Source organism: Pholcus phalangioides, unplaced genomic scaffold (genome assembly GCF_987345545.1).
Source record: "Pholcus phalangioides strain wild (caught in Gottingen) unplaced genomic scaffold, Ppha-v1.0 ptg000014l_1, whole genome shotgun sequence".
Taxonomy (NCBI): Eukaryota; Metazoa; Arthropoda; class Arachnida; order Araneae; family Pholcidae; genus Pholcus; species Pholcus phalangioides.
The window spans coordinates 24670707-24697184 of record NW_028301607.1 but is presented as its reverse complement, the minus strand read 5'-3'; the positions used below and the strand labels follow the sequence as shown (position 1 = coordinate 24697184).

At 39.3% G+C, this 26478-nt stretch overlaps 1 protein-coding gene across 3 annotated transcripts in view; it reads left to right on the top strand.

Annotated features, from left to right (window-relative positions):
- LOC149078319 (transmembrane protein 47) overlaps positions 1 to 25245 on the top strand; it is a 34240-nt gene extending 8995 nt beyond the window's left edge. For 2 of the 3 annotated variants that reach the window (XM_089241967.1, XM_089241966.1), the window contains exons 3-5: positions 19645 to 19831; positions 22063 to 22212; positions 24669 to 25245. In XM_089241967.1, the coding sequence (XP_089098093.1) occupies positions 19645 to 19831; positions 22063 to 22212; positions 24669 to 24895 (564 nt within the window). In that variant the 3' untranslated portion in view covers positions 24896 to 25245. Of the gene's footprint in view, positions 1 to 1140; positions 1398 to 19644; positions 19832 to 22062; positions 22213 to 24668 lie in introns of those variants that run through there. The other variant, XM_089241965.1, reaches the window with a different exon arrangement.
- The last annotated feature ends 1233 nt before the right edge of the window (positions 25246 to 26478 follow it).

Below are 26478 nucleotides of genomic sequence, written 5' to 3'. Positions count from 1 at the left end.
TAATTTGGGATTAATTTGTTTGTTGCGTAAAATATAGGATGATATAATGCACGTACACAATAAGTCGATTTTCCGACACATCACCCTGGATCCGCCTGCCTTCGCTCCATTCGCAGCTGAAGATGTCTGCTTCCGCTATAATCGCACCTGAAGATGGCTGCCTTTGCTCAGGCGCGGATCCAGTGGGAGTGGGAACGATCGCCCCTCCCAACAGCCGAATAATATAAGAGTTTTTCTGTGTGTCCCGTAAAATACGGGATGATTCAAAGAATTTACATAATTTGCCCCGCTCGCGACACATAGACCTGGATCCGCGTTTGCTTAGAATAGACTTTTAATTGTAGAGTGGGCACCTGGAATTCGTGGGCATGAAATGACCGTCGCTAAGAGGGATGGGGGAAGATCTGATAAAAAATTAAAATTACATTCACACATATAAAACACAAAGCTGATTCATACCAATCAGTGCATAGATAAGGTAGAAATTGTTTGGTGGGTTTTTTTGTGATCACTACATGGTTTTCAGTCCATTGGAAATTGTCGTGGAGTTTTTTCTTTTTCATAAATTCGCTTTTAAAAATCCTTGATGAGGAAAAGAAAGCTTAGGTGCCTTAATTTTATTTCCGTTAGGATCGTTCCCACTTTGAAATTTTAATAAAAACATTTTCGCCATCTATGATCTTGGTATGAACTCCCGTTTGGTGCTCAAAAGACCGCCTCAATCAGCAGAAACTTGCTTTCGATGTTGATTAAAAAAAATGGAATAGCTATGTTATTAAAAGAGATGGAGGAGGAGCAATAATCCCTCATAACTTCTAGAAAAATATCCTCGGATAAGGAGCGGAAAGGGGTAAACGACGGAACGAAGTAATGAAAATGTGTGCGCCGGCGCTGACATTTCTCTCTCTTTTATGATCCCTGCTGGTGCTGTTCCAGCTTTTTCCCGCTCGTTTTATGTTGTGTTTGTTAATAAATTATTTATCAAGATGTATTGGTGGCGATGGGGTCTCGTATTCCGCTTCACGTTTTTATTCCGTCGTGTTTGTTTGGACATCTGATGATGCTTGATCACGAAGTTTACTGTCAGCAAGATTTCGAACACCCCAAGTAACTGAATATATTTACATCTGCGTTTCTCCGCATTGAATGAGAAGAATCATTTTAGAATTGATGAGACAAGATCAGGGATCTTTCTTTCGAATATGAACCACGGCATGGATGTTCGGCTTTATGGTCCCGACAGTAGAGCGACTGCCGTGGTCAGTGCTCCGTGCCGTTACGGTGGACAGCAACAACAACAGCAGCAGCCGCCGCACCACCACCACCACGTTGACGTGGTTAGGTCTTGGTCCAGCAGCCCCGTCAATGAAGTTTACGATCGACAACATTGTGTGCAGGTATCAGATTTTAACCTTTATTCTGATCACGCACTTTTAGCACTCGCGAGTGTTTGCATTCTTAGTAGAGTAGTAGCGCTTATACGTCGACGTGGTTCTTCTTATTTGACGCAATTGGTGCTTTCAAAAGTCTCTGAACTCTGCGAAGCGATCCACAATGGAGTTTGCTAAAGTAGCGACTTTTGCGTTGAAAATCTCGCTGGTAGGAAGAAAATATTGTAGTAGAAAATCTGCATGGGGTCTATAGGCTAGAGGCCAAAATTTGCACCCTGACCAATATTTATGTGTACTATATAAGTTTTGTTATGCTGCATACAAATAATTTTCTGTCGACAGAATCTGAAAAAATTGTTATTTTCCTCACTTAATTACATAATTGTCTTGTGATATGGGCTTGCGGACCCTTGGCTTTTGTTAGCGAAATTCTGCTAATTCTATTGAGGAATCATCCCCTTTATTCATTGAAATGTTTAATGTTGTATAAGAGGGTTCAAAATGCGAAACAAAGGAAGGATGAGAGAGAGAAAGAATTGAAAACCTGCTCCGCATCCTTTATTTTCCTTTCATTCCAATGTGTCAACAATAATACCAGTTTTGGAGATTTATCTCCGCTAGTTTAACTGCACGTCGACCAAATTTGTTGTGAAAATCCTGTACGTAAAGAGGCTAAAACACCCCCCGGAATGCAGTAAAGGAGTCAAAATGTGTGTAATAATATGATCTTATCTATTGCTCTATCACTTTGCGCCTCCTCCCCCCCCCCCCGAAACAAATTTCTGGCTACCGTTATGGTTCATTGCTTTCTAATTCAAGCTCATGCACCCCCGAAGCCTTTCCAAGAGGGTCCGTGTGTACCCGTGTTAAAGAATTTCTGGTTTAAGCCGTCTAGACGAGCTCGTTGGCACCGAAACGCAAGCATTTTTTACCCCACTTCCTTTAGCTCTATTTTGTTTTAAAAATTCTTGTAGGTATACAAGTATGTGCAAGTATCTTACATATCCGTAATAATAATATATATATATATACTTTTATAACCACCGTCATGGGGTGCCGCTATAGGAGGGTACACCAATTATTCGTAATTAAAAAACAACTGCTGAAAAATTTAGAAAAAAATGTTTTGTAAAAATTCTAGTTAGGCCGGGATTACACTATAAAAGTTTGGTAGAAGATCTTTTACACAACTTGGAGGAAACAATTAATAAACCTTTTGGTTACATTCACTCAAATATAACCGATACGCCTATTGGTTGCATTCTTCAAGTTGTATAAAAGAACTTTTGCCAAACTTTTATAGTGTGATGCCGGCCTTAAGAATGTGTTTTGGATGGAATGATTTGCAGTGAAAACTGTAATTTTTAATGCATTCCATCTAGCTGAGAACACAGCTGCAAGTTTTGTAATTTTACCGGTGCGGTTTATACGATGAAGGGACGCCACTGCGTATTTCATATACGTATCGAAATTTATCACATCATTTTTTGTATACCAATGAGCTTCAAATAATTATTTCAGAGACACTAAACTCTTAACCCTTTCAGGACCATAAGGATTTATGGAGTAGCACAAAGTTTTTAGGCATTGAAATGAGTTTGTTAGGTATCTATTTAACATAAAACATCATAAATTGCAAAAAACAGTTTTTGCAACTTGTTTTGATAGATGACGCTAATTTATGATTTCCAGTAACGAAACGATCAAAAATGCAGGGTGAATGTGACCTTTCTGCTAAACGAAAGGGAGGTGGGAGGTGATAGACGAGCCCGAGTGGAACGTGAAACACCCTACCAACCCGTTCTGTCTCGAACCGTTTTCGAGTTATGGTGAATAATTAATTATGAAAAAAAAATTTGTCTAGTCAAAAAAAACCCGAATTTGTGAGGATTTTGAACGGCCTACACGCAAATTAAACACATATTTGGAAAGAACGGGAAAAAATCCTATAAGAGGTGACACCAATTTCATTGAAATATCTGGATTCAATGGCGAGCTACAAGCGCTGAAAGATTGGCAAAGTTCGAAATCGAATTTCGCCAAAATTTCCGCTAACATCCTTATAACTACAGTTGAATTCCGTTTTAACGAATACTGTTATTGCGAAAATCTCGTTTAGCGAACAGTTGGAATTCCTTTATAATGAAATTTCGTTTTAACGAAGTAATTTCTCTGGTCTCTTAGAGTTCGTTATAACGGGATTCGACTGTACAATCGGTCAAATTTACCAAAAAAACCTGTCCATTGCACCCGCTTTCGAAAGAACCCACAATAAACAAACCCTATCGATGATCTACTTCAGGAGAAATGTAGCCTTTTGTTTATAATACATCGCTGAAATCGGCGTTCCTCGAAGTGGATATTCGACGAAAATTCGGAATTGACGTTTACAGATTTTAGCGACAATTTGATTTTGTAGAAAAAATCATAAAGTTACGTTTTTTACCTCTTATCTACAGGATATCTAGTACACTGCTCAAAACAATTAGGGGAGCAAGCAAAAAAGTGAAGAAAACCGTGCGAGACAGCCACGTATTGGCATACAATGGATAGTACACGCGTATCAATGCGCAATACAGAAAAAAAACGTAAAAAAAATTTGGAATTAAGCTTTAATTCTTTGAAAATATGGAAAAAACATGAAAAGATGATTTAGGGCAACAATTTGGTTACATGTAAACGATAAAAAAAGTACTGTTTAGACATGATGCACAAGTTTTAATAGGACGTGTGGTCTCCTCGAACAGCTGAGACTGCTGCACACCTGTTTGCCATGGATGCGATGAGGTTATCGATCAGACTTTGGGGAATACTGTTCCATTCCTCAAGAAGTGCAATCTGCAAGTCTCGAACAGTAACAGGCGGCCTTGGTCGTGCAGCAATGCGTCGTCCGAGCATGTCCCAAACATGCTCGATTGGATTCAGGTCAGGAGAGCACGCTGGCCATTCCATACGCTGTATTGTTTCAGCTTCAAGCATGTTCTCCACCAGACGAGCTCTATGCGGTCGGGCATTATCATCCTGGAAAACAAAGGAATCTCCAATGGCTCCAGCGTAAGGGATGACATGAGGTCGCAGTATCTCGTCTGCATACCTTCGGGCCGTCAAAGTGCCATTCCGAATGATATACAGGTCCGTACTTCCGCCTATGCTGATTCCACCCCATACCATCCAACCAGCTCGTCTGTATTGTGACCTTTCACGAACGAATGCGGGGTTATTTCGAGTGCCCCTGTCCCTCCATACCAGAACACGTCGGGTGTCACATTCCAGACTGAATCGGGACTCGTCTGTAAACAGCACTTGGCTCCAATCATGTTGCTCCCAATCTCGATGTTCAGCAGCCCATCTTCTTCTGGCCGCACGGTGGCGTGGGGTCAACGGAATGCAGACCATTGGCCTACGTGCATAGAGCCCTCCCTCATGAAGCCGATTACGTACTGTTTGACTGGACACCCTTCGTCCTGTTGCCAAGAGCAACCGTCTTTGCAGCTGCGTAGCATTCTTTGTTCTGTTTCGACGGGCTGTTAACCGTACATACCGGTCATCAGTTGCTGTAGTGGCGCGTAGCCGACCTTGCCCTGGTCGACGTCTAACATTTCCTGGAATCGATTCCACAGCCTTGCAACAACACTTCTGGCGACTCCAACAGCGTCCGCGACACTACGTTGTGTTTGCCCGGATTCCAGTCTGCCTATAACACGCCATGCCGTGGATTCCGGTAAATCACGTTGTTGAGACATCCTCAAGTCACCTTGTCTCAAAAAAAAAATACTGCGCAATCGAATTTCACAGTTACGGCAGTAAAACAGACGTTTCTGCAACATCCCGATTTCTGCCCTTATCTCCTTTTTCTGGTTTTTGACGTCATGAACTTTGATTTGCATATGAAGTTTTCTTCTTCCGTTTCCTGCTAGGCTTTAAATTATGGATGATTCATTTTATGTTACTTATCGGTATACATCTTTGCGTAATTTTGTTAAAACCATGTGCTCCCCTAATTGTTTTGAGCAGTGTATTTATGAAAATGCAGTGAAACCCCCTATTAACGGACACCCCCCCAGATAAGGTCAGACTTTTTTTTACAGTCAAATAATAATTTTCTTTGTATATTAAAAGTATGCATTTCAAACCCCTCATTAACGGTCACATCTCTTTTACGGACGAATTTTTTTGTCTCGCCGGTGTCCGCAAAGGAGAGATTTTACTATATATTATACTGTATATATTCTGGTTAGAGATACATTCAATACAAATAGCTTCAAAGATTGTGCTTTCGTGTCAACTATTGGTAGAATTTTTTTGTACGCGTCTGGCGCCAGTTTTGTGTATCTTTATAATTGAAAAACTTCCATTTCCGGATCTTTGAAAATACGGAAACCGGCAAAATTGAATTTGGAGGAATTTTCTCGGTGAAAAAAGAGTCGAAGGCTGTGATGGACGTACACAGTATCCACACACAGACTATCTCCATCCGCGATAATATGTACAGTGTATTTTTTTCCCTTTGTGCGTGAGAGTCTACGTGTGTGTGTTGCTAAGGGATGTGGATCGGAATTCTCAATATGGCATTAACACTTCGCTTCCCCGCGTCAAGGAGTACGTAGTAGTTTTGCACTCAACCCCCCCCCCCCTGTCTCTAGGAAATTCTCCGCCCTCCTCCCTCTCTTTTACTTAATTTGCCCATCATGAAAGAATTTAGTTCCGGAGATATCGGGATGTAATCCAATCAACTAGAGAAAGTAATTCTTGACATACTCGTCAGAAGATGGGGTTTATTTTTAGCGCCCCCCTAATGCTTGAACTAATTCGTCGTTTAACTTCCGAGAACCTGTTGCTGCAGAAATAATTCGATGTCGATTCTAACAATTTTCTAAGAGTGCCATGTACCTTATCCAAATCGTATTATATGTATATAGTGAATGCATTTTTAGATACCATCACACAATCTTAGGGGCCGTTCAAGTATTACGCCATCATCGAAGGAAGGTTCCGATAATGCTTACGTCATCAACCACCCTTTATGAAAATATGAAATATTTTTAATGACATCTTACTCGGCGCGCCAAAAACGAGAAAAACCTTTCGATAGTTTGTGGGCATTTGAAGTAACATCCCCCTCCCATTGATAAGTGCCCTACACAGAGCCACTTTAGTGATCTCTAAATTTTTCGCTGATCCAAGTGATCTGGAAATGTGTCCGGGCCGCTTAAGTGCTCTGGAACTGTGCCACGCGCATCACTTAAATAATCTGAGAATGTACCGCGGGTAGTTTGAGTGATGTAGAACCGCACTGGGGGGGGGGGGAGCCACTTAAGTGCTCTAAAACTACGTCACATACCACTCAAGGGATCTCTAAATGTGTCACGGATCGCTTAAGTGTTCTGGAACCGTGTCCCGGGTCATTTAAGTGATCTGAAAATGTGCCACGGGCCGCTTAAATGTTCTACCACGGGACACTTAAGCAATCCGTAAATGTGCCGCTTAGTTCATTTTTATAAAATTAGGTTTGAAGAGGGCAGGTCGCATCAGATAACCCCCATGGCCATATTTGGTCCGCGGGCCAAGGACCTTTATGTGATTTATCATTATATGGCTTATAGAGGGTGAGTCGCAATGAATTTATTAAAGATAAATTTTGAGTTCATTGCCTTCAAATAGCATTGAAATTAACAGAAATTGATTATAATAACATTTAAAGGTATTTTCTTCAGAAATTTCAATTTTAAAAAAATTATTTTTTTTGCATTAAAAAAATAAATTTTTGATCGTGGGCCCCCCCCCCCCGTGTACGTCTCTTATCCCACCAATATGCGTTAGGATTCAGAGGGGCAGTACTGATGACGAAATTTTGCTGACAAGGTGGACGGGGGGGGGGGGGTAAAAAATGGCTAAAAGTTTGCTTACGTAATACTTGAACGGCCCCTTAACACTCCTTCCCACAAGAAGGTGGAAGACCCTTTCTGTATCTTGACCTTGTTTCTTGGATAATTTATATTGTACAAAAATTATAGAAATAAGATTGATCGCCAGAACCCTTGGGCGAAAGTCCTGTCAACCTCACTTTTTGTGGGGGGGGGGCCTCTACGGGTTAAATCCCCCCCCCCCTTTAGGCGGTATAAAAAGTTATTTTTTTATTTTCATAACTATACACCCCCTCGCACTATGAATGACGTATCTGAAGTCTACACGTTATTTGGATACTTTTTATGATTGGAAAGTATGCCTCTAGGATCAACGGTTCGCCAGTAAAATGCCATGCACCCTGTATATAAAACTGCTTGTTTTATTCATCGGCACAAACGTTCAAAAGAAATACAGTGAAACCTCGATATAACGATATTTCGTGGACTAGGCAAAATACCGTTGTTGAGGGATTATCGTTGCATCTAGAGGCTACATTGTCATCAAGTGCCATCAAATTTATGCTGTTGGTATCTTTTCTAAATCTGCTTTGTTGTTACCATTGCAAAATGCTCTCTTTAAAGTATTCGTCTCGAAAAACTAATTAGTTGATTAACGAAATGCATCGCCCCTGTAAAGAAATTTACCGTATTCAAGTGTGTCTTACAGAGAAAGGGGCAATTCCAACAGCTTGATGAACATTTTCGGTGATCATGTGATGCAATACATCGATGTTATCACGGCCAACAAAAAAGAACATTTCCAAGTGCAATGGTCGCTGAGATATTTGAATTCAAAACATGAGGAAATGTGGGAAAGTACAGCGTTAACGAGAAGGGAAAAGCATTGTCCGTTAGATTACGCTAGTCTTTCCCAAATTTTCTGTACTTTGAATATTGCACTTCGAAACATGGATTTTGGGGAGGGAGGGGATTTGTGCCTCAGGAGCGACAAAACAACTTTCTGATTGCGTGTTTGAGGACAGGATGTCCGTATAAAATATTAATATTCTTTTTATTTTAATAACTACACAATCCCTCGCACTATGAATGACGTATCTGAAGTGTGCACGTTATTTGGATACTTTTTATCATTGGAAGTATGCATCTAGGATCAACGGTTCGCCAGTAATTTGCGGCATTAGCTTACACCCTGTAACTTATATACACGTACATTTTCATTATATTTTTGCGTGTACTTACAATACTTATTTATGAATTAATAGAAAATGTTACATACGACATCTATTTACGTGTCCGTTCCATCCACGCTTCCATTATTTTCGGAATAATGCTAGTCATCGACATCAATCGGACATGTCATGAATTATGCATCGGGATTAATGCGTGGGCGTGCTTGCGAGAGAAAAGGCAGTTTATTGTTAAAAATCATCATTGGAAAAAGAGCATGTACTTGTGGTAGCTTGAGTCGATGGGTGGGGACGTTTAGTTACTTTACAGTCGAAAGCATTTGATGCGATTTGTCATCGATCAAGTATGTGTGATGTTTGCGAAGTTTCTGTGTGAGTGACGAAGTCCTCACAAAAAGCGTTATTTAGGAAAAATAAATTCGGAACGAGGACAAATTGAATAAAAATATTAATCATACGTTTGAGCAAACTGAGTCTTTTAGAAAGAACGGGTTTCCCTGTTATCTTAAAGGAAAATCATACTTATTCACAAGTGTTTCTGAATAATTGATCAAGTGGGAGTGTTTCAATCTAAATGCATATTTTAATTTTCGCCTACTCTTCCTCTACAGATTTATTCGGTTCTTTCTAGCGAACTTGGAGCCTGCAGTTAAACTCGATTATAAAGGCACGCGCTATCATGAAACCTCACCTATAACGCCAATAAACGTTCGTCTCGGCCGATTATGTCAATACAGTTCGCTTTTGACAAAGCTGGATACAACGTGGAGATGAATTTTTGAAAGAAAAATTTACAGGTCCAAACCATTTTTGGGAGTTCTCCTCTTCTCTTGAGGCTCCCTTGGCCGTGCCAGGGTAAGCCCACGCGTTAAGACGGCACTGATCGTCTCCCCCGCCCCGTTCGAGGAGCCTGTATCCTATCCGCTTTAGGTTCGAGTGTGGGTGAGTGTGCAACGAAATGCACTAGGCTGCAGAGACACTAATCCTTTCCTTTCTTGAAATGTATACTGTATAAGTTGAACGGGACCGCGCAGTGGACAATTTGATGCTACTCAGCTGACAGCTCATTATGACATTGGCCACATGACGTCGTATGCATGTTTAAAGAGAAAATTGCACACTCCACTATTATGCAAAGTGTATAACTGGATACAGTGTAGAGAGCATAGGCGAATACGGGGGGATTCCTCCCGTTTATTAACAAACTGTGTTGTGGTATTGGAATAGGCGGGCGGGTTTAGGTGGACAAATTCGCCCCTCTCTCCCGTTCACTATACACCCTCAAGGAAACCCTTCGTTCGACTAGCAGCTTGCATCCGGTTATGACGTGAAGATGAGTTTTTGAAAGAAAAATTTACAGGCTTTCTTGGTTGAACTGCCGTCTCCTCGCAACGAATTTTTCTCCTCCCGCTTTTGACGTCAACGAAATGCAACGACCTCGGATATAGCAACAATTTTCTTCAACACTTTTGCTCATGTGGTGTTTTTCAAGAATTTCTTAGAATTCTCTCTCAACACATTGATGAAACTTTTGGCCTTTTCTGTCAACTATGGAGATAAAAATAGGATTCTTTTTACATGGTTTCTTGCAATGAATCGTTGTTCTGTTTCCACCCGGGCCGTCTTAACAGAACGACACATGCGGGCAAGGCTCGGGGCCTCCATGACGATGAGATCTGGTGCTATGATTTTTATAAGTATTTAAATTTTGGTAGGCTGGTATTTCTAGCCAAAAAGAAGGGTGACCCCGGAACAGGGCCATGACTTGAATTCTTGTGAGGGGGAGGGCAAACATGATTTTTCTCTCCCACCACTTTGAAATTCAATGATTTTATTATATATTTTTGTTCTCTGCAAAACTTTGCTACTCCTTAAAGTTAGTCGCCCGAGGGAGTTGCTACCTTTGCCCCTTTTTAGTTCCCGTCCTGCCGCAGAACAAAGCCGCTGTTACGTGTGTGCGACAGGTGTGGTCGCACCGGGCGCCGCACAAATGATAATTTATTTCGTGTATTCTGAATTTTCATCATTTCTGGAATTCTGAATTTTCATCATTTCTGGAATTCTGAATTTTCATCATTTCTGGAATTCTGAATTTTCATCATTTCTGGAATTCTGAATTTTCATCATTTTTGGAATTCTGAATTTTCATCAATTGTGGAAGTATTTCTTTCATTTATTCTGTTAATCGTGGATTTTATTCAGCTCTGAAATTCTGAATTTTCTTCATTTCTGAATTTCATCAATTCTGGAAGTATTTTTTCATTTATTCTGTTTATTCTAAATTTTCATTAAATCTGGAATTATTCCTTTCATTTATTCTAAATTTTCATTAAATCTGGAATTATTCCTTTCATTTATTCTAAATTTTCATTAAATCTGGAATTATTCCTTTCATTTATTCTGAATTTTCATCAATTCTAGAAGCATTTCTTTCATTTATTCTGTTTATCATGGATTTTATTCAGTTCTGAATTTTCATTTCTGGAGTTCTGAATTTTCATTTCTGGAATTCTGGATTTTCATCAATTCTGGAAGTATTTTTTTCATTTATTCTGTTTACTCTAAATTTTTATTAGATCTGGAATTATTCCTTTCATTTATTCTGAATTTTCCTGGATGCTGAGATTATCTCTGTTAATAATTTTTCTCATTTTTGATTCATTGATTCTGAATTTAATTAGTTTTCAGACCATTTCTTTCATTAAATCCCAATTTTAATTGGTTTTGAAATTTCTTTCATCAATTTAAAATTTTTCCAGTAAAAAATTTTCATTAAATTTTCATGTTAAGCAAATTTATTTGTCTATTTTTTGCATGGAAATTTTACAGCATCCCTGTATATTTTGTTATAATGTATAATGTTTTTATTTGATGTACCGATTTTCCTCTTTCCCATAGAATATTTAAAATCGGGGCTAAGGGGCCTCAAAATTATTAAGACGCCTCTGGCCCCGCGTCTGGTGAGGGCGGCCTGCCACGCAATGTTACCTTGCACGGGGTACATAATGATGTTGCTGAGACAAATTTCTTTTTCGGAAGGGGACCACTTCCATTTCGGGGGAATCAAAATATGGCTATCATTGCCCCTTTTTTTCGGTCATTTCCTCACATTTCGGGGGGGGACTTGGGGGGTCTGTCCCCTTCCTTTTCCAAATTACCTTCACCGCTTCAAAAAACGAGGAACAGATCATTGCCTTTGTGGTGAAATCGGCACTCCCATCCATTACTTGACAACATTTACATTAACTGCACATCTAAAGCACATGGCTGTGCCCGCTGCTGAAAATGCCACACTCTGGATCAGAGAGATTTTTAAAAACAAAAGTAGAATAAATAAAGTCAAGAAAATAATTAGATGGATAGAAGACAAAGTGATCCCACGGACGCCTTATCAGCCTATAGCACAAGCACAAACTGCACCACCTCGCCGCTCACAAAGAAAACAGAAACTGATCAACTACAAAGAAGACTGATAGCACAAGACTAGTATAATGTCATGGAAATCGAACGATTTAAATTGAGGATGAAATCGATTATGAATTTTATCTGATTTATTATTGATTTCAATAAGTGATTTAGGACTTTATATTCGAATTAAGATTTAATATAGAATATATAGGATTATATGTTTGATTTCTCCGATTGTATACGTAGATTTGTGATCTCGCAATTGATTTTATACTTAGATTATGATTTTATAGTTGTTATGATTGTAATGTATATTTTGTAATGTATGCTTTTTTATGAATAAATTGCCAGAGGTATCTAGTCCGTGTGGACAATGAGCCGATATTGCCATATGGCGATGTGGCTTGGGTATCTTTCGGTTTGACGGTCTGCCCCTTCCCCTCCACAATCGCGACGGCCTCGCTGAGACGGCTTTGCATCTTTATCAAAGCCGTTTGAAAGGTTACTCTTTAATGCAGCTTTGATCTTTATAAGCATTGTCTTTCGGTTAAAGGGATTGCTGGAATTCACTTCACAGAACCTACTTTCAAGAAATACGGTTGAAAACTTTTTTTTTTAAACCATCAATTCTCAGATTTAAATTATCTGTTTTGCATTTCTGTATAGAAAGACCTCACCTGAGGCCTGGTTCATACTTTTTAATTCATGCAGGATTCATATTAGGGTCAGATAGTCTTTTTTTACCGGCAAAGCCTTTTTTAATATGCTAATTGGGCCAAAAAAGCCCACTAGACTTTCTATTTAGCCCACCAGTAAAGAGAGAGAAAAAAAACTGTTTACTGGCGGTGACCTTTTAATATCAATAGTGATTTCGCAGCTGTATACCAATTTTTGAAACCATTCTCATCTGAAACCCCATGATACAGGAACACAGGCCAGGGACACTTGACCTTTTGCGGCGAGGAAACAATGTACTTCATCGTCACAACGGCTTATTACGGTAATAGGAAGGGCCCTGTGAATTCGGCTTCTTAGCAGAACTCATAAGTTATATACCAAAACTGCAAAAGGACAAACGTCCTGTGGCCTTCCTCATCGCGAGGTACAGGGCCGTCATTTCAACTTTTTCCGGGGGGGGGGGGGGCAAAGCACATGTACTCAATGTATATATACATATATTTGTATATATATACAATTTTTAGTGTATTTTCAAAAGCCGGGGGGGGGGGGCCAACGGCCTCCCTGCCCCCCTCTAAATGATGAGCCTGGCGAGGGAGGTGCAATAAAGTACGAACTGTACTAACGAAGGTACTCTAAATTTCTGGACCACCAAAGGTCAACTGACGTAGCCATAGTCAGAAGTTACTAGAAGGTGGACCATGTACCACTGCAAGATGTTTTTAGGAAATCAGAAGTATCTCGGAAAATATAAAGCGTAAATTGGAATGAAATTTCTAGGCGGTCGATGCAGCACACGAGGGTTCTTGATTCCTTTGTAGTTTGATCAAGGGTTCTCAGATGAGTACTGAATGAAAGTACAGAGAATTTCCCAATACGGTTCCCTGAGGTGCCATAAGATTGGCCATCGGTCTCTCGGCAAGAATGGGCAGCGAAATCTTTTGGGTTATAAAATTGGATTGAAAACATCGAAGTGCGTGCCATTTCATTGTTTTTACTGCAGAAACGCACCAAAATAGAACCGGACCACTGCAGAAACGCACCAATCACTACTACTCGCGGACCGCTTAAGTGATCAGGAACTATACCGTGGGTAACATAAACATGTGATGTGGAATTGCACCTAGTGCCGCTTTAATGCTCTGAAACTGTGCTGCAGGTTAATTACGTGATCTGTAAATGTGTCGCCTGCTGCTTGCTTAATGCGTATGCCTTAGAATTCGCCCCTCCCTCTTTGAATGCCCGTTTTTTCAAAGTCGCCCCCACCAGTAATAAATTTCTCATAAATGGCGTGCATACCAGTGTCTCGAAAACCTCAACCTTCGTTATAACGACACAGTTTCGCAATCCCTTGAACGTCGAAACAGCTGAATAAGACTTATTTAATCGTGAAAAATGTGTATAAGCCATTAAAACGCTTAAGTTCGGGGAAAGAAAAAAATGTTGAGTTATAAGAGTACTGAAGGTGCTCATGCGTTTCTCGCCGACGCATACATTGAATGCGGTAGATGTGTTTTTATACTTTTCCCGTGTACAGTCGGCATTTTTTGTTGTTGATATGCATTCCTACTCATTGCTTATCGATTTACGGTTGAACAGAAAAGCGTATCGGGAGATTTTATTAATACCCACCCCACACAGAATTGTCAAGGAGTAACTACTTTATGCGTGCGTGGGCGGTGACGTTCGAGATTATGCCGTATTTTCCTAAAACAGGCTTTTGTTTCTGTATAACGTCACGAATATGAGAGGAGAAATGTTCTCTCACAAAACTCTTTTCTCTCTTATTTTGGCTGATTACCAAGAATTCAGGAAATGTGACTTTTATCCTCTTTAGAGCGTTCACCACCACCACCACGAGACGGTGATTCTGTGGTTGAGCGCTTGAGTTGAGTCTTCTTGAAAATGAGCGCCTTCGTGTCGAAACAATGAGTCGTCAACGCTATCTTTTCAACCATCGTTGGGGAAGAAGAGGAAAAGAATTGACATGTTTTGATTTGGTTTTACAGGAAGTGCATTTTCTACTATGTTCCATTGTATTTTTCTTGTTTTTCCTTCCGGAAAATAAGCTGCTGCTGCTATAGACCGATCGAGGGAATCGAAAATGCGCGGTGTATTTTTTTTTGCTAGAGAATATCAAAATTTTTTTGGGGTATAATCCCAAAATTCATTTTTCCGAAGGGGATTAAAGCAGCGGCGAGTAACCATTGCTCCAATCCGCTCATGCTCCCATTTAGGAAATATTATTCTAAACCAGTGTTTTTAGCCTGTGGGGCCACGAACCCCGTGAGCTTGTGTAGGGGCCTTAAGGAATCATTTTCGTCGATACGTACTTCCATTACATGAATGACACGTTTAGACCTGTGAAATTTTAATTTATTACTTGTTTCTGGCATGTTCCCTCATGGGTAGAGTCCGGGACGATTTTTTTTCCCCACCCTATAAATTCACTATAGAAAGGCCCATGAAAAATCAGTTCGGGAGTTTGCCAGAGATTACAGCCTAGGAGCCCTGCTGCAGGATGTGGGGAACTGCTCGAAATTGACCTTCACTGCAGTAGTCACAGGAGGAGGCCCGTGTACCCCATCTTCCCAAGCCGACCAAAAATTAAAAAAAGTTTAAAGTGAAAGAAATTAAAAAATAGAAAATACAGATATTTTTTTTTCTGTTAAATGGTTTTTTTTTCATGGTGGTAACTCAAAATTTCTCGGGAAGAAAAATTTTGTACCTTCCTCCCCAAACCTTTTGTGCCTCCCAAAGGTCGATTCTGCGTACGCCCCTGGTCAGCGGTGCATTGACCTTCACTACAGAGGGTCCGCGATATCAAACTCTTCTAGACCAGGCATGTTCAACCTCCATAAGTGAATACCTACACCAACCATGGTTCCCGTTCTGTTCCCATAGGGGATATAAGCTGGATACCCAAAAGGGAGTGAGCCATGGTGGAAAGACCTGAAAAATCGAAGAGACCCCCCCCCCCCCCTCAAAAGAATAAACGTATTGTCCGCCCAAGTTTTCATCCGATGCACCCTACCACCAAGACACCAAACCACTCCACCGACGGATGCGAACATAACCGCACAAATAACCCGACCGAGAACCGACTTTTAAATTATAAAAAAAATCATTTCTATTCAACTACGCACACTCCGAATTCCCCCGTTCGAAGAAACTGTGTCTGCTTATGTCAAGTGTGCTCAACCTTTTGAGGAGTGCGGGCCACTTCATTGGTTTTCAAAATTTTCAATGGGATGGATAGGATGGACCATGAACTTTTAGTACACCGCCAATCGACTGCTTTTACAAGGGGACACCAGTATCGATTGGTGAGGGACAATGCAAGGCTATGATGTCGCAGAGAATTTTTCTCTAATAGGGTAAGGTAATAGGTAGTTAATAAATGGAACAGCTTACCCCCGGAGGTAGTAAATTGTAACACAATTGACACGTTTAAAAAGAAATACGATAAACATGTTGGGGTAAATCGAGAAGCTATCCATTCTTAGAATAAGACAACCATAAGCATTCTTTATGGGCATTGTATAGTATTTTATCGCGTGTATATATTGTTTATAATTTTTATTAATTGCATTTTTAATAGGGTTGCTGTATTTTTGAAATATATGACATCCATATTTTTATGGGCATCTTTTTATCAGCCGCCTCGTTGGGCATTTTGCCTGTTGTGGCGTTGTATTTGTATCTTGTCGCAAGCCAATTGAGACATCTGGAAATGTGCCGCGAGCAATTCAAGTGATACGGAAATGCTCTTCGAGTCACTTAAATAATCGGGAAATGTGTAAAGGGCCACTAAAATTATCTATGAAAATGCAGTGGACCGCTTAAGTGAGTGAGCTTGCATACACGTCTGTCTCGCGTGGAATGCTATATACTATAAATCAGCTTATGTTAACCGCCGGGCCGCGGCTCAGTACCGGGCCCTAACATTAGTCACACCGGGCTTTGAGTGATTCGTAGTTTCATTTTTCCCATTAATTTCTCGTTATTGTATGACCGGGCCTCTCACTTACACAAAAGAAATTTGCCGGGCAGCGGGCTTTCGAAGGTTGAGAACCACTGATATAAATGGCCCCAAAAAGTCATTTCAGCCCGAACTTACGGATAACAGGCCCTGGGTCGGCGGACCATGTGTGCGCTGAACTCTGTTCTAGACTAAAGTTTCTTTGAAGTTTTCTTCTCATCAGATATAAGGCTGGGCGCACCCACCGGTTAGAAAAGCCAGACAAGACAGCTTTAGACAAGCTGAGTCATTGTTTTTCACATTGATTTCTATGGTACAATGTTTCAATTTGTTATATTAACTAATCGGTGTGCGTTGCGCCGCACAAATCAACGTGAACAACAATGAACTAAGCTTGTCTGAAGCTGTCTTGTCTTGCCTAAACCAGTGTGCGCTTTGCTTAAGCTCATATAATGTACTAATCGGAATTATTTGTGAGCGGCTTCGCGCATTGTTTCACCTACTCTTAGAGGATTTTTGTTTTATAAAACTTATATTTTAAAACTTCGCATATTTATCGGGAAAGAACTTCCCCCCCCCCAATATCGGCCCGTAAAAAAGAAAAAAGTTCTCAAATATTTGCTCATCTTATTTGGAATTTTTTTTTTTACTTTAAAAAGAAAGAACTGCAGAAAAGTTTTCTTTTTCCTTCTTTCTATGATACGAAAAATAAGAATATGACGCGATATATCGGCCTGGCGCCCGATTACCGTTTTATGACCGAATAGTTTAACGCATACTTTCCGAGAACACCATTGGCCTGTTTTTCCTTTCATCATTATAGGTGAAGTTTTTGATATCAGGATCACTTTTTTTTTTCTATGGAGGGGGAGAGTGAATGGTCATCCTCATCGCTTTTCCGAATTTTTCGGTTTATGAATTTTTTTTTTTAATACTTTTTGAAGCTCTGCTGTGATCAGTATTACGGAAGTCGATGAACTTGAAAATTGTCCATCGAATATATAAGCTACAGCCACAGAATGGGGAAGGAGCCGCGTTGCCGCATAGGTGGCCCACCCGAGAATTTCCCGGAGGAGTGAAGGGGGCTTTATAATAATGACATCTGTTCACTGATTTTAGAGGATAAATAGTTGGTACTTTCAGTCAATTAAAAGCTTCAAACATTACACTTCACTCATAGTTCGAAAAATATGTACGTAGTAGATGGCAGCACTATAACAAACATTACACAGAGAAACAAGCTTCACAACACGGACACGCACATTCAACATGTACTAATTCGTTAGAAGTTCCGCAGAGGAATATGAATGAGGTACATGTGTGGTTCAGTAGTAGTAAATTAAAAGGCCCCTAGAACAGCGGTTCTCAGTTAGAGGTGCCTAGATCCCCAGGGGTTCATGGCCCTCATTTACTAGTACTGGATGAAATGTTCCCCATTGTTCGAGAACATTCTCGCTGATAGATGGCTGTAATTTTTGCTGCTATGAATGGAAGAACCATGACACAGATACCAAGATTTTGGGGGGTGGGGGTCCATGACTATATATATAAAAGTATTTGTGAACCTTTGCCCAAGAATATAACTCTACTCCTTTCCCTGATGCTGTTAAGACAGTCAGTGCAAGTCGCATCGAGGAATTTATGTTGGTGGGTGGGGGGCAACTGATATTTTGGTATGACCTAAAACAATAGAACAATAGTTATCTGCCGTTTTTGCACCAAGGGGTTTGGTGTGGTCTATTTTCCTACTTTTCTCTGTCTTTAATGACAATGGCAGTAAATTGTTTCTTATAACAATCTGCCAGGGACCAATCAGGCCTTAACAAACATAAACTGGGGTGCGATCAGTTTCCTCCCCCCCCCCTCGCTAGGGGGATTTGAACCAGTGGTTCTCAATCTTTGTAAGCCTGCTTCCCGATTGAGTTCTTTTTGTGAGCAGAAGGTCTGGTCATACTCCTGACTAATGGGAGATGAATTGAGAAAATGAAACAAAATGAATTTGTCAGGAAATGGTACTGGCTCCCAGCCCGGTGGTTGAGCAACACTGGTTTAGGTGGCCCTGTCTTTTCTAAATAGGGACATTCCCCCCCCCCCCCCCCGCCCCCATGCGTGATCAGAAATTCAATGTAAAGGCTCCGGAAAGGTGTAGCAAAAAATGGCAAAAATGTTTAAAAAATGGGTGATTTCTATGCCCTCGAGTGGGGGGGGGGGGGTTCCAATGTAAAATTTTTCTTGTGGAACCTTGATGATAATGAGGTTGTTCTACAAAACACAAGCAAGTTTTTCAATATTTATGATGAAACGGAAAATGAAATTCATCAAGTTCTGAAACTTCTGATGATGTGAAACTACTGTTTCTAAGTTATTTAGTCATCAAAGTGGTATGATTTTTTTCTTTTAACAGCACTATCTTTCTCTCATTGAACATTTGAAATCAAGTGTCGTTGAAAAAAAAAATCTTTTACATTTTTTTAAAAAAAATCTGTTTAAAAAATTTTCTAAAAAAATTTCTTTTTGGAACCTGGAGAGCTTTCAAAGAAGAAAATTCTTCGAAAGCTTTCTGGGTTCCGGAATTTTAAAGGTTCCAAGGCATTTGATCATGCAAAACCCCGGAAAAGCTGTCACAGACCCTAGGGTTCTGCAAAAAATCAGTTGGAAACCCATGCTCTAGATCCCAGATTAGACATTTCTGACTATCCATCCTGTGACGACAAAAAAAACCCTATTGTTTCCGTATGTTCTCTACTACCTCTTCAAGTTTGGTACATTTTTTTAAATAGTCAGCATATTGTGCATCATATCCATCAACTTGGCTCCAACTAGGTACCTGTCCAGGCAGGACCAACAATCAAATTCTGATTTAAAGAATAAAAGGAAAGACAAGGTTTCTGAGTGCAAGACCAGCCTTCTCATAGTAGAGTTAGTAGTCTCCCTCCGAGTATATATATATCTACTTCGATATCTCCTTGAGATGGGAAGCAGGATATGTCTGGTCCTTTAATATCAAAGTCTCTGAGTAGACAGTTATTCAAGTTATTAATGCTTATTGTGTAGTTAATGCAATATTTTGATATGGGTAGTGTGGTAATTTTCTAAATCTGTATTCAATTTCTCAACTTATTTTTTTCCAGGTGATTGCGTTCATATGTGGTCTCATTGTTATTCTTTTAATGATCTTGTGTCTTGCGTCATCCAACTGGCTGACGGCAGAAAAATTTCGTCAGGGCCTGTGGGAACAGTGTGTAGATGAAGGTGCTCAATTACCTTTACCTTTCGAATTGAATGTGAAACCGGGATGCTATCCTGCAAGAGAAGTTGGTAAGCAAAACATTTACTAGTAATTTATATGTATGAGAATATACGTCTGAATTAATAAATTCTGTTGCGTAATGAAATGGTACAGTGGTATCTAAAGTTACTTGAATGTCTCGACTTACAAGGCACCCAAGTTACGATAAAAAAATATTCACCAATAATGCTTCAACTTGCAACATAGAAGAAAATGCTTATTCGGCGCATTCAAGCTGTGGGAAGATTTGAACAAGGTGAAGTCAACAGTGATTTCTGTGCTTTGTTTGTTACTCTTGCAAACAAAACTGCCATACACTTCAATTCCCTGAGTTCGAACCCCACCTTCACCAAAGTGGTGGGCAGCTGAAGTTGGTTTTCTGTGGTTCCCAACTTCGCGTAACAAATGTGAGTTGATCTCCCCGTGAAAAAATGTCCCCACAGAGAGCAACAGGCTTACAATGATACAAATCCTCAATCATTGCACTTCATGCATGGTCAAAGTTGATGGTATTACTGCATATACACAGTAACAAACTTCATATCAGGTTCACATCATGTACACACACATTCCAGTATTTACCAATTCATTAGAAATTGTGCAGGGGAATGTGGATGAGATGTATGTGTGGTTTAGTAGTAGAATTAGATTTACCATCTTGACTTTGAAACATGGAAGACATGGCAACATCAGAAGAAAGGCCTAAAACGATACGATTATTCAATCATTACACTTCACTCATAGTTAGAAAAATTAGTGGCAGGACTACACAACAAGTATTACATAGAAACAGACTTCACATCAGGTTCACAACACATACACGCCCATTCCAACATGTATGAATTAATTAGAAGTTCTGCAGAGGAAACTGGATGAGGTGCATGTGTGGTTTAGTAGTAGTAGCATCAGAAGAACATGAAACAAGCACAACTCTGACAACATAATTTTATTAGGGGCCACACATACACTCAGAACATTCATTTCAGCATGTACCAATTCGTAGAAAATTCCGTAGAAGAATGTGTGCCAGGAGCATTAATGGTCAAGTAGTAGTACATTACAGGCTATCTGACACTCACAGGACCAGGGGTACTTGGATAAGTGAAATCGTCAGATAACCAAGAGGTCTTGTTGTCAACGGCAATTTTAAGCATACAGCATTAAACAATAAATATAAATAAAATACAGCCAAAAACCATACTAAAGTCAATTTGGTTTACAACAAACCTGCAGATATGATGAACAAAGTTGTTGATCCTCTCCCATCGGACGTTTTCTTATTAAATTGAATCTCTGGATATATAGCAAATTAAATTTTTAGTCTTTCAAAGTTTGTTATTACAGGATTTGACTTTGAATAACTATACTCGTATGAGTAAAATATTTTTACATTTCTGTTCATTTTTCTAGATATTGATTTCCTCCAAAACAGTGGTTCTCAACTTTTGGAAGCCCATGGCCCAGTTAATTTCTTTTTGTGAGGGGAAAGCCTGGCCATGCACATGACTGATGGGAAATGGGTAAAATTGAAACGGTGAACCACACTCACAGCCCAGTTTGGCTGATGCCAGAGCCTGGTGGTTGAGAAACACTGCTCTAAAAATACAAAATCAGTGTTAAAGATGGGGGGGGGGAAGCAAAGAATGAAAGAATGTTTGGGCTCCTTACTGATCATTTGTTTTGCACCATGGTCATTTTCTGAACACGAGGGCTAATTAGACCAGGATGTTTATTTCTGATTCCGAATGGCAGCATTGTTGATATTTTACCTTTTTTTTATACTCAACGAGAGACTGGTGCATTTACCCTTCTGTACCCTCCTGCTGTAGTAATTTTTTTCTGTGGTCATGTTGTTGCCGTTTGGGTTGTACCTACTCATCAGGAAAGTTTCTGATCAGGTATCAAACTCATAACATCTTTAATATCTTTTAGTACTTTAGGTAAGTATCTTATTGACCTGGCCACTGCAATCAGGTTCCTCACTCATTGAGCAGAATTGTAACTAGATGACAGCAGAACTGATTGCTATCATAGGAAGTTTGATAATGGGATTAGCGTATGAACCACATGAAAAAAAAAAGTTGAATGCTGCTGTTTCAAATGAGCTATAAACTATAGATCTTGGTCTGATTGTGTGCAGAAAATGATTGTTGCATGACCAAAGTGATCAAACTGAACTGAGAGCGCTCTCAATGTCATGTAAGGCATATGATTTGTTCATTTGCCCTGCAAATAAATTTAAATCATTCTGTACTTCCAGGCTATATCCAGGCTGCTGCCGCACTCTGTGTTATCACTATATTGATGGATATTGGTGCTACAGTTATGACTGGAATGGGGTTGTGCAGTAAAGACCCTGTGCGCAAATATGCTCTTTATCGATTTGCTCTCTATGTGATGGTTGGTGCTTGTAAGTATTATTGATTTGTATTTTTAAACATACAATTAGCTTATATCAGGTCTATTTATTTATGAATAGGGATGAAACAAAAAGATTGTTGCATAGAATCTTCTCATTCTTAATTACCTTACTCATGATTATATCGTTAATACTTACATTTATTACTACATTAATAAATGTAGATTGCAAATAAATTTTAATGTTTATTTTTATGATCACACATTTTTTTTTAACACAGTAATGCGCAATTGGCACTAAATTTCCTCTAAAAATTATTTGAAGAGAACAACTTTTAAGTTAATTATAGTGAAATTCACACCTGTAAAGTTTGCAGTACTGGATTTATTAGATCTGAATTAAATTACTGTGCAATGTGTATGCAGTTTTACATTAAGCAACATGCTTTACTTTCATCATGTTTTTTATACAGTTTCCTGATTCTGAAATCCAGCTAGTGAGCTGGACTTTTTACAAGAAAAAAGTCATTTGTACCCAGGGGTAGTTAGAGCTCACCACCCGGGTGCAAAAGCTCATACGCTACCCATAAATACAACCTAGTGGAAAGCTGAGATTGAACTTTTTCTTATTATAAAAGTAACATGATCTTCACGTATTCCCAAGAGATCAGCATGATCCATCCACAGAATTCATTAATATTAGGTTAGTAGACATCCATGCCTAAACTGAGATTCGAACCCAGACCTGCACAGTGAGAAACTAGTTTCCTAACCACTCGACTGCCAGGCGGACTTCACATCATTGTTGCCTAACAAAATGCCCTGGACCATAGGTCCTGCTTACAAAGAAACTGCCTTGTTTTTGGCCATTATTTCATTTTTCTTAATTATGCCATATAACTTTTTCCATAAAACAGTTCTTATTGGCGAGCTATAATATTTTCTCCTTCTTTTTGTGATTGAATTTTTTAATAAATCTCAAGTCTTTGTATAGAGTGAAATCTTGTTAGCGCCAAAATACCTACTCCAAGGTTCCCAGGGTAGAAACTGGGGGAGTGAGAGGTTCAGGTCCTAGTCAAATGAGAACCCAAATTCTTTGTCTTTTTTTGACTGCTGTTGAAAAATTACTGGGTGGAGCACAAAAATGCACTTTCCCCATGTAAGTCCATTCTTGTTTCTGGTATGTCTTTCTTTAAAACCGAGCAATAACTTCAGTCTATCGTCATGGGCAGTTTGCTACCAAATGACTTGTGCCGGAAGTGTGCATGTGTGCCTAACAGTGTGAGTGCATAGCTAGTGTTGTGTGTGAATTTAAGGTGAGTGAAGTGTAATGATTGAATATTTGTACCATTGTAGACTTTTTGCTCTCTGTGGCAAAACTTTTTAATGGTGAGATGGGTTAACATTCACGCTCCTCAAAATTTAAAACCCACTTTAGCCAACCAAAAATTTTGCCATCGATGGGTTACAAAATTGGGTCCTTGCAATGCTGCTCCTTCACTATGATCACGCGATCACACAGTGGCTTGTTTCTCGTACCTGTGCCCAAAGCCTTGTCTGTTCACTCACGTTTGATTATCTTTGTTGCCAAGGTATGGCTGAAAATAGTGACAGCGTTTGGTGTGAATCTTGTGAATTTTTATTAAAGCCCAGCTGCCGTCCAGATGCACCGCACCCCCTTGCACCCTAGCTTAAGCCGCCCCTAAATTTTTCTGTTTGTACCTGATCTTTAGTGCTACTTTCTGTTGGCCAGAAAGGTTGAAAAGTGAGTAAAATACTGATACTTGACAGTGTAGGAAAGACATCTTAACAGTATAAAATTTCTCTGCTCAAGGGGTGAGCTACTAAACCATGCATGCACCTCGTCCATATTCCCCTGCAAAACTTCTAACGAATTGGTACATGTTGGAATGTCCATGTTGTGAACCTAACATTAAATTTGTTTCTGTGCAGTGCCACCATCAATTTTTTGAACTGTGAAATAATAATCTAGCTCTAGATGAGCTAGAATGTCAAACCCTGAAGTCAAACTGGCCGTCTCAATTGATCCAGCCAATGTCTGCATTTTGGGAATAAAAAAGGCCCCCCATATATTGATTCCTAAGATATTAATATTCCGATTCCTTTAATTGTTAGGGTTGTCATAGATAACCATAATAATGAATGGTCATAATTATCACAAAAAATAAGTCTACATGGCGATGGCATCGAATCGTAGGAATCGATATATTGGTGCCAGGCAGGGTCTGGCGAAAGCCAGAAATTGGCCTGGTCAGTTAGGTTGCAAACTGGCCAATTTTGGGCTTTGGCAGTAACACATATGTGCATGTCTGAGCTTAACTCATCATAAGTTGGAACAGGGTTAAAAAAGATTATTGTAACAGAATTTTTAATTTGCTAAATTTTTTAAGAAAATTGGTTGCAGATTATAAGTCCCCAATTTGCTGAGCTGTTATGATATAACAGTGATGGAAATTATATATATATATTTCTATTTTTTTGTTCTAGTGCTGTCCATCCTAATTGCCTTGGTGATATATCCAGCATGTTTTGCTTCAGAAATCGAAAAGAGCAACCGCTCATTATGGGAATTCGGCTGGGCATACGGTGTTGGTTGGGGTTGCGCCATTTTCTTATTCGGTGCCATCCTGCTGTTGTTATGCGACAAGGAAACAGAAGAAATTTACTATAAAGAGCGGACCATCACCCACGAGTGCAATGACTCAAGAGCATAAATCAATTTGAAAAAAAAACTCATTTTTTTCCATCCAAGAACCAAAATGTCCAGTTCTACATTTTCATCATTGTTCTTTACCACAAAATGTTGATTGATGACTCTTTGTTAAATAACTTTGTCGATTTTCACGTTGTTCGTATACACTTGCATCAGCTTTCTTTACAATGACTCTGGGATCACCAAAAAAAAAGTTTAACGGGGGAAAAAAAGACGAATTGTTATTTGAGAATGTTTTTTACCTCCTTTAGCTCTTAGGTTTTTTTTCCTTCTTATCGTGCTTCAGTGTTTGTGAGTATGAATGTATGTATGTGTACTTGTGGTGTTTTCATACCGACAATGATTTCGAAAGCATTAGAACACAATTTTAGTGTCTACAAATTTAAATGTGTGCTGTGATTTTGATGTTATAGCTTTTTAGGCAGATTTTTTTTCCATATACAAACTTTCTTCGATTTAAACTTGAATCAATTTTGTGAGGATTCGTTATTTTAAATATAAATTATCTAATTCAGAAGTTTTTAATTCCAATTTGAATCTATTTGATTATCACAGCGAACTTTCAAACCTGAATGTTAAATATTTTAGAGAAGCTTAATTGCTAATTAGATTTTATTAATTACATTTTTAGTAGTGTGTGGAAATCATTAGCATTGGACGTCTATGTCTTTTCTTATTGGAAGCAAGAATGGAAAGACTTGTTTAAGGAGGAGAAATTGTAATTATATTGAAGCATTATTTAATTATTTATTAATCAAATTTTTAATGGGTTTTTTTTTGTTATTTGCTAGAGCTTCCCGTGAAACGATTGCATTTGTTGTGTACTTAGTTTATGTGCTTTTTTTCCCATATTTTTAAATCAACTGAAATGTATAGGACATCAAGAATTGTGCAGATGACTGAATTATGTTAAAAGTTATTCTTTTTAAGCTTTATTTGGTTATTATTGACACTGGCACACTTATAATAATGGCAATGGAGTGACATTGGAATGGCAAAGTCATTTTCCAATTTTTCAGATTCTGGTCACTATGGTGAGAAAGACATTTTTGCTCTCACAAACCAGGGATCTTACATCTCGTGTTCACGAGCACTACTTTGCTCTCTAAATCACCCAAGAGTGTTCAATGGTTGTGCTCAATTTAATACTGTGGAGATGGTGGCCCCTAGGCTGGGGTGTTTGACAGACACCCCCAGGTCAGACTTTTTACGGGCTTCATCTATAGTGAATTTAAAGTGTTAAAAACTAAAAAATGATGAGAATTGTCTCTAGCTCCAGGGCTAGAGCCTTCTCAGCTCCACCCTTGAAGGGGGGTCTATGCTGGAGATATCCATAGACTCACAAACTGGAACATCTCATTTGAGTTGCATCAAAGGACTAGCATCACATTGATTTGAGTTTCAGCGATGTGAGAGGTCCCACATGGATGCTGTTCTTCTGACGATGTGAATAGATAGTGCTTGCAACTCTAAAAAAGTTTGAACGCTCCTGCTCCTAACTGCCCAATAGTCTTTGAATTTGATAATATAATCATGATGACAGACATAATTCAATATCAACTTTCTAACTGCAAAGTCTTTTAG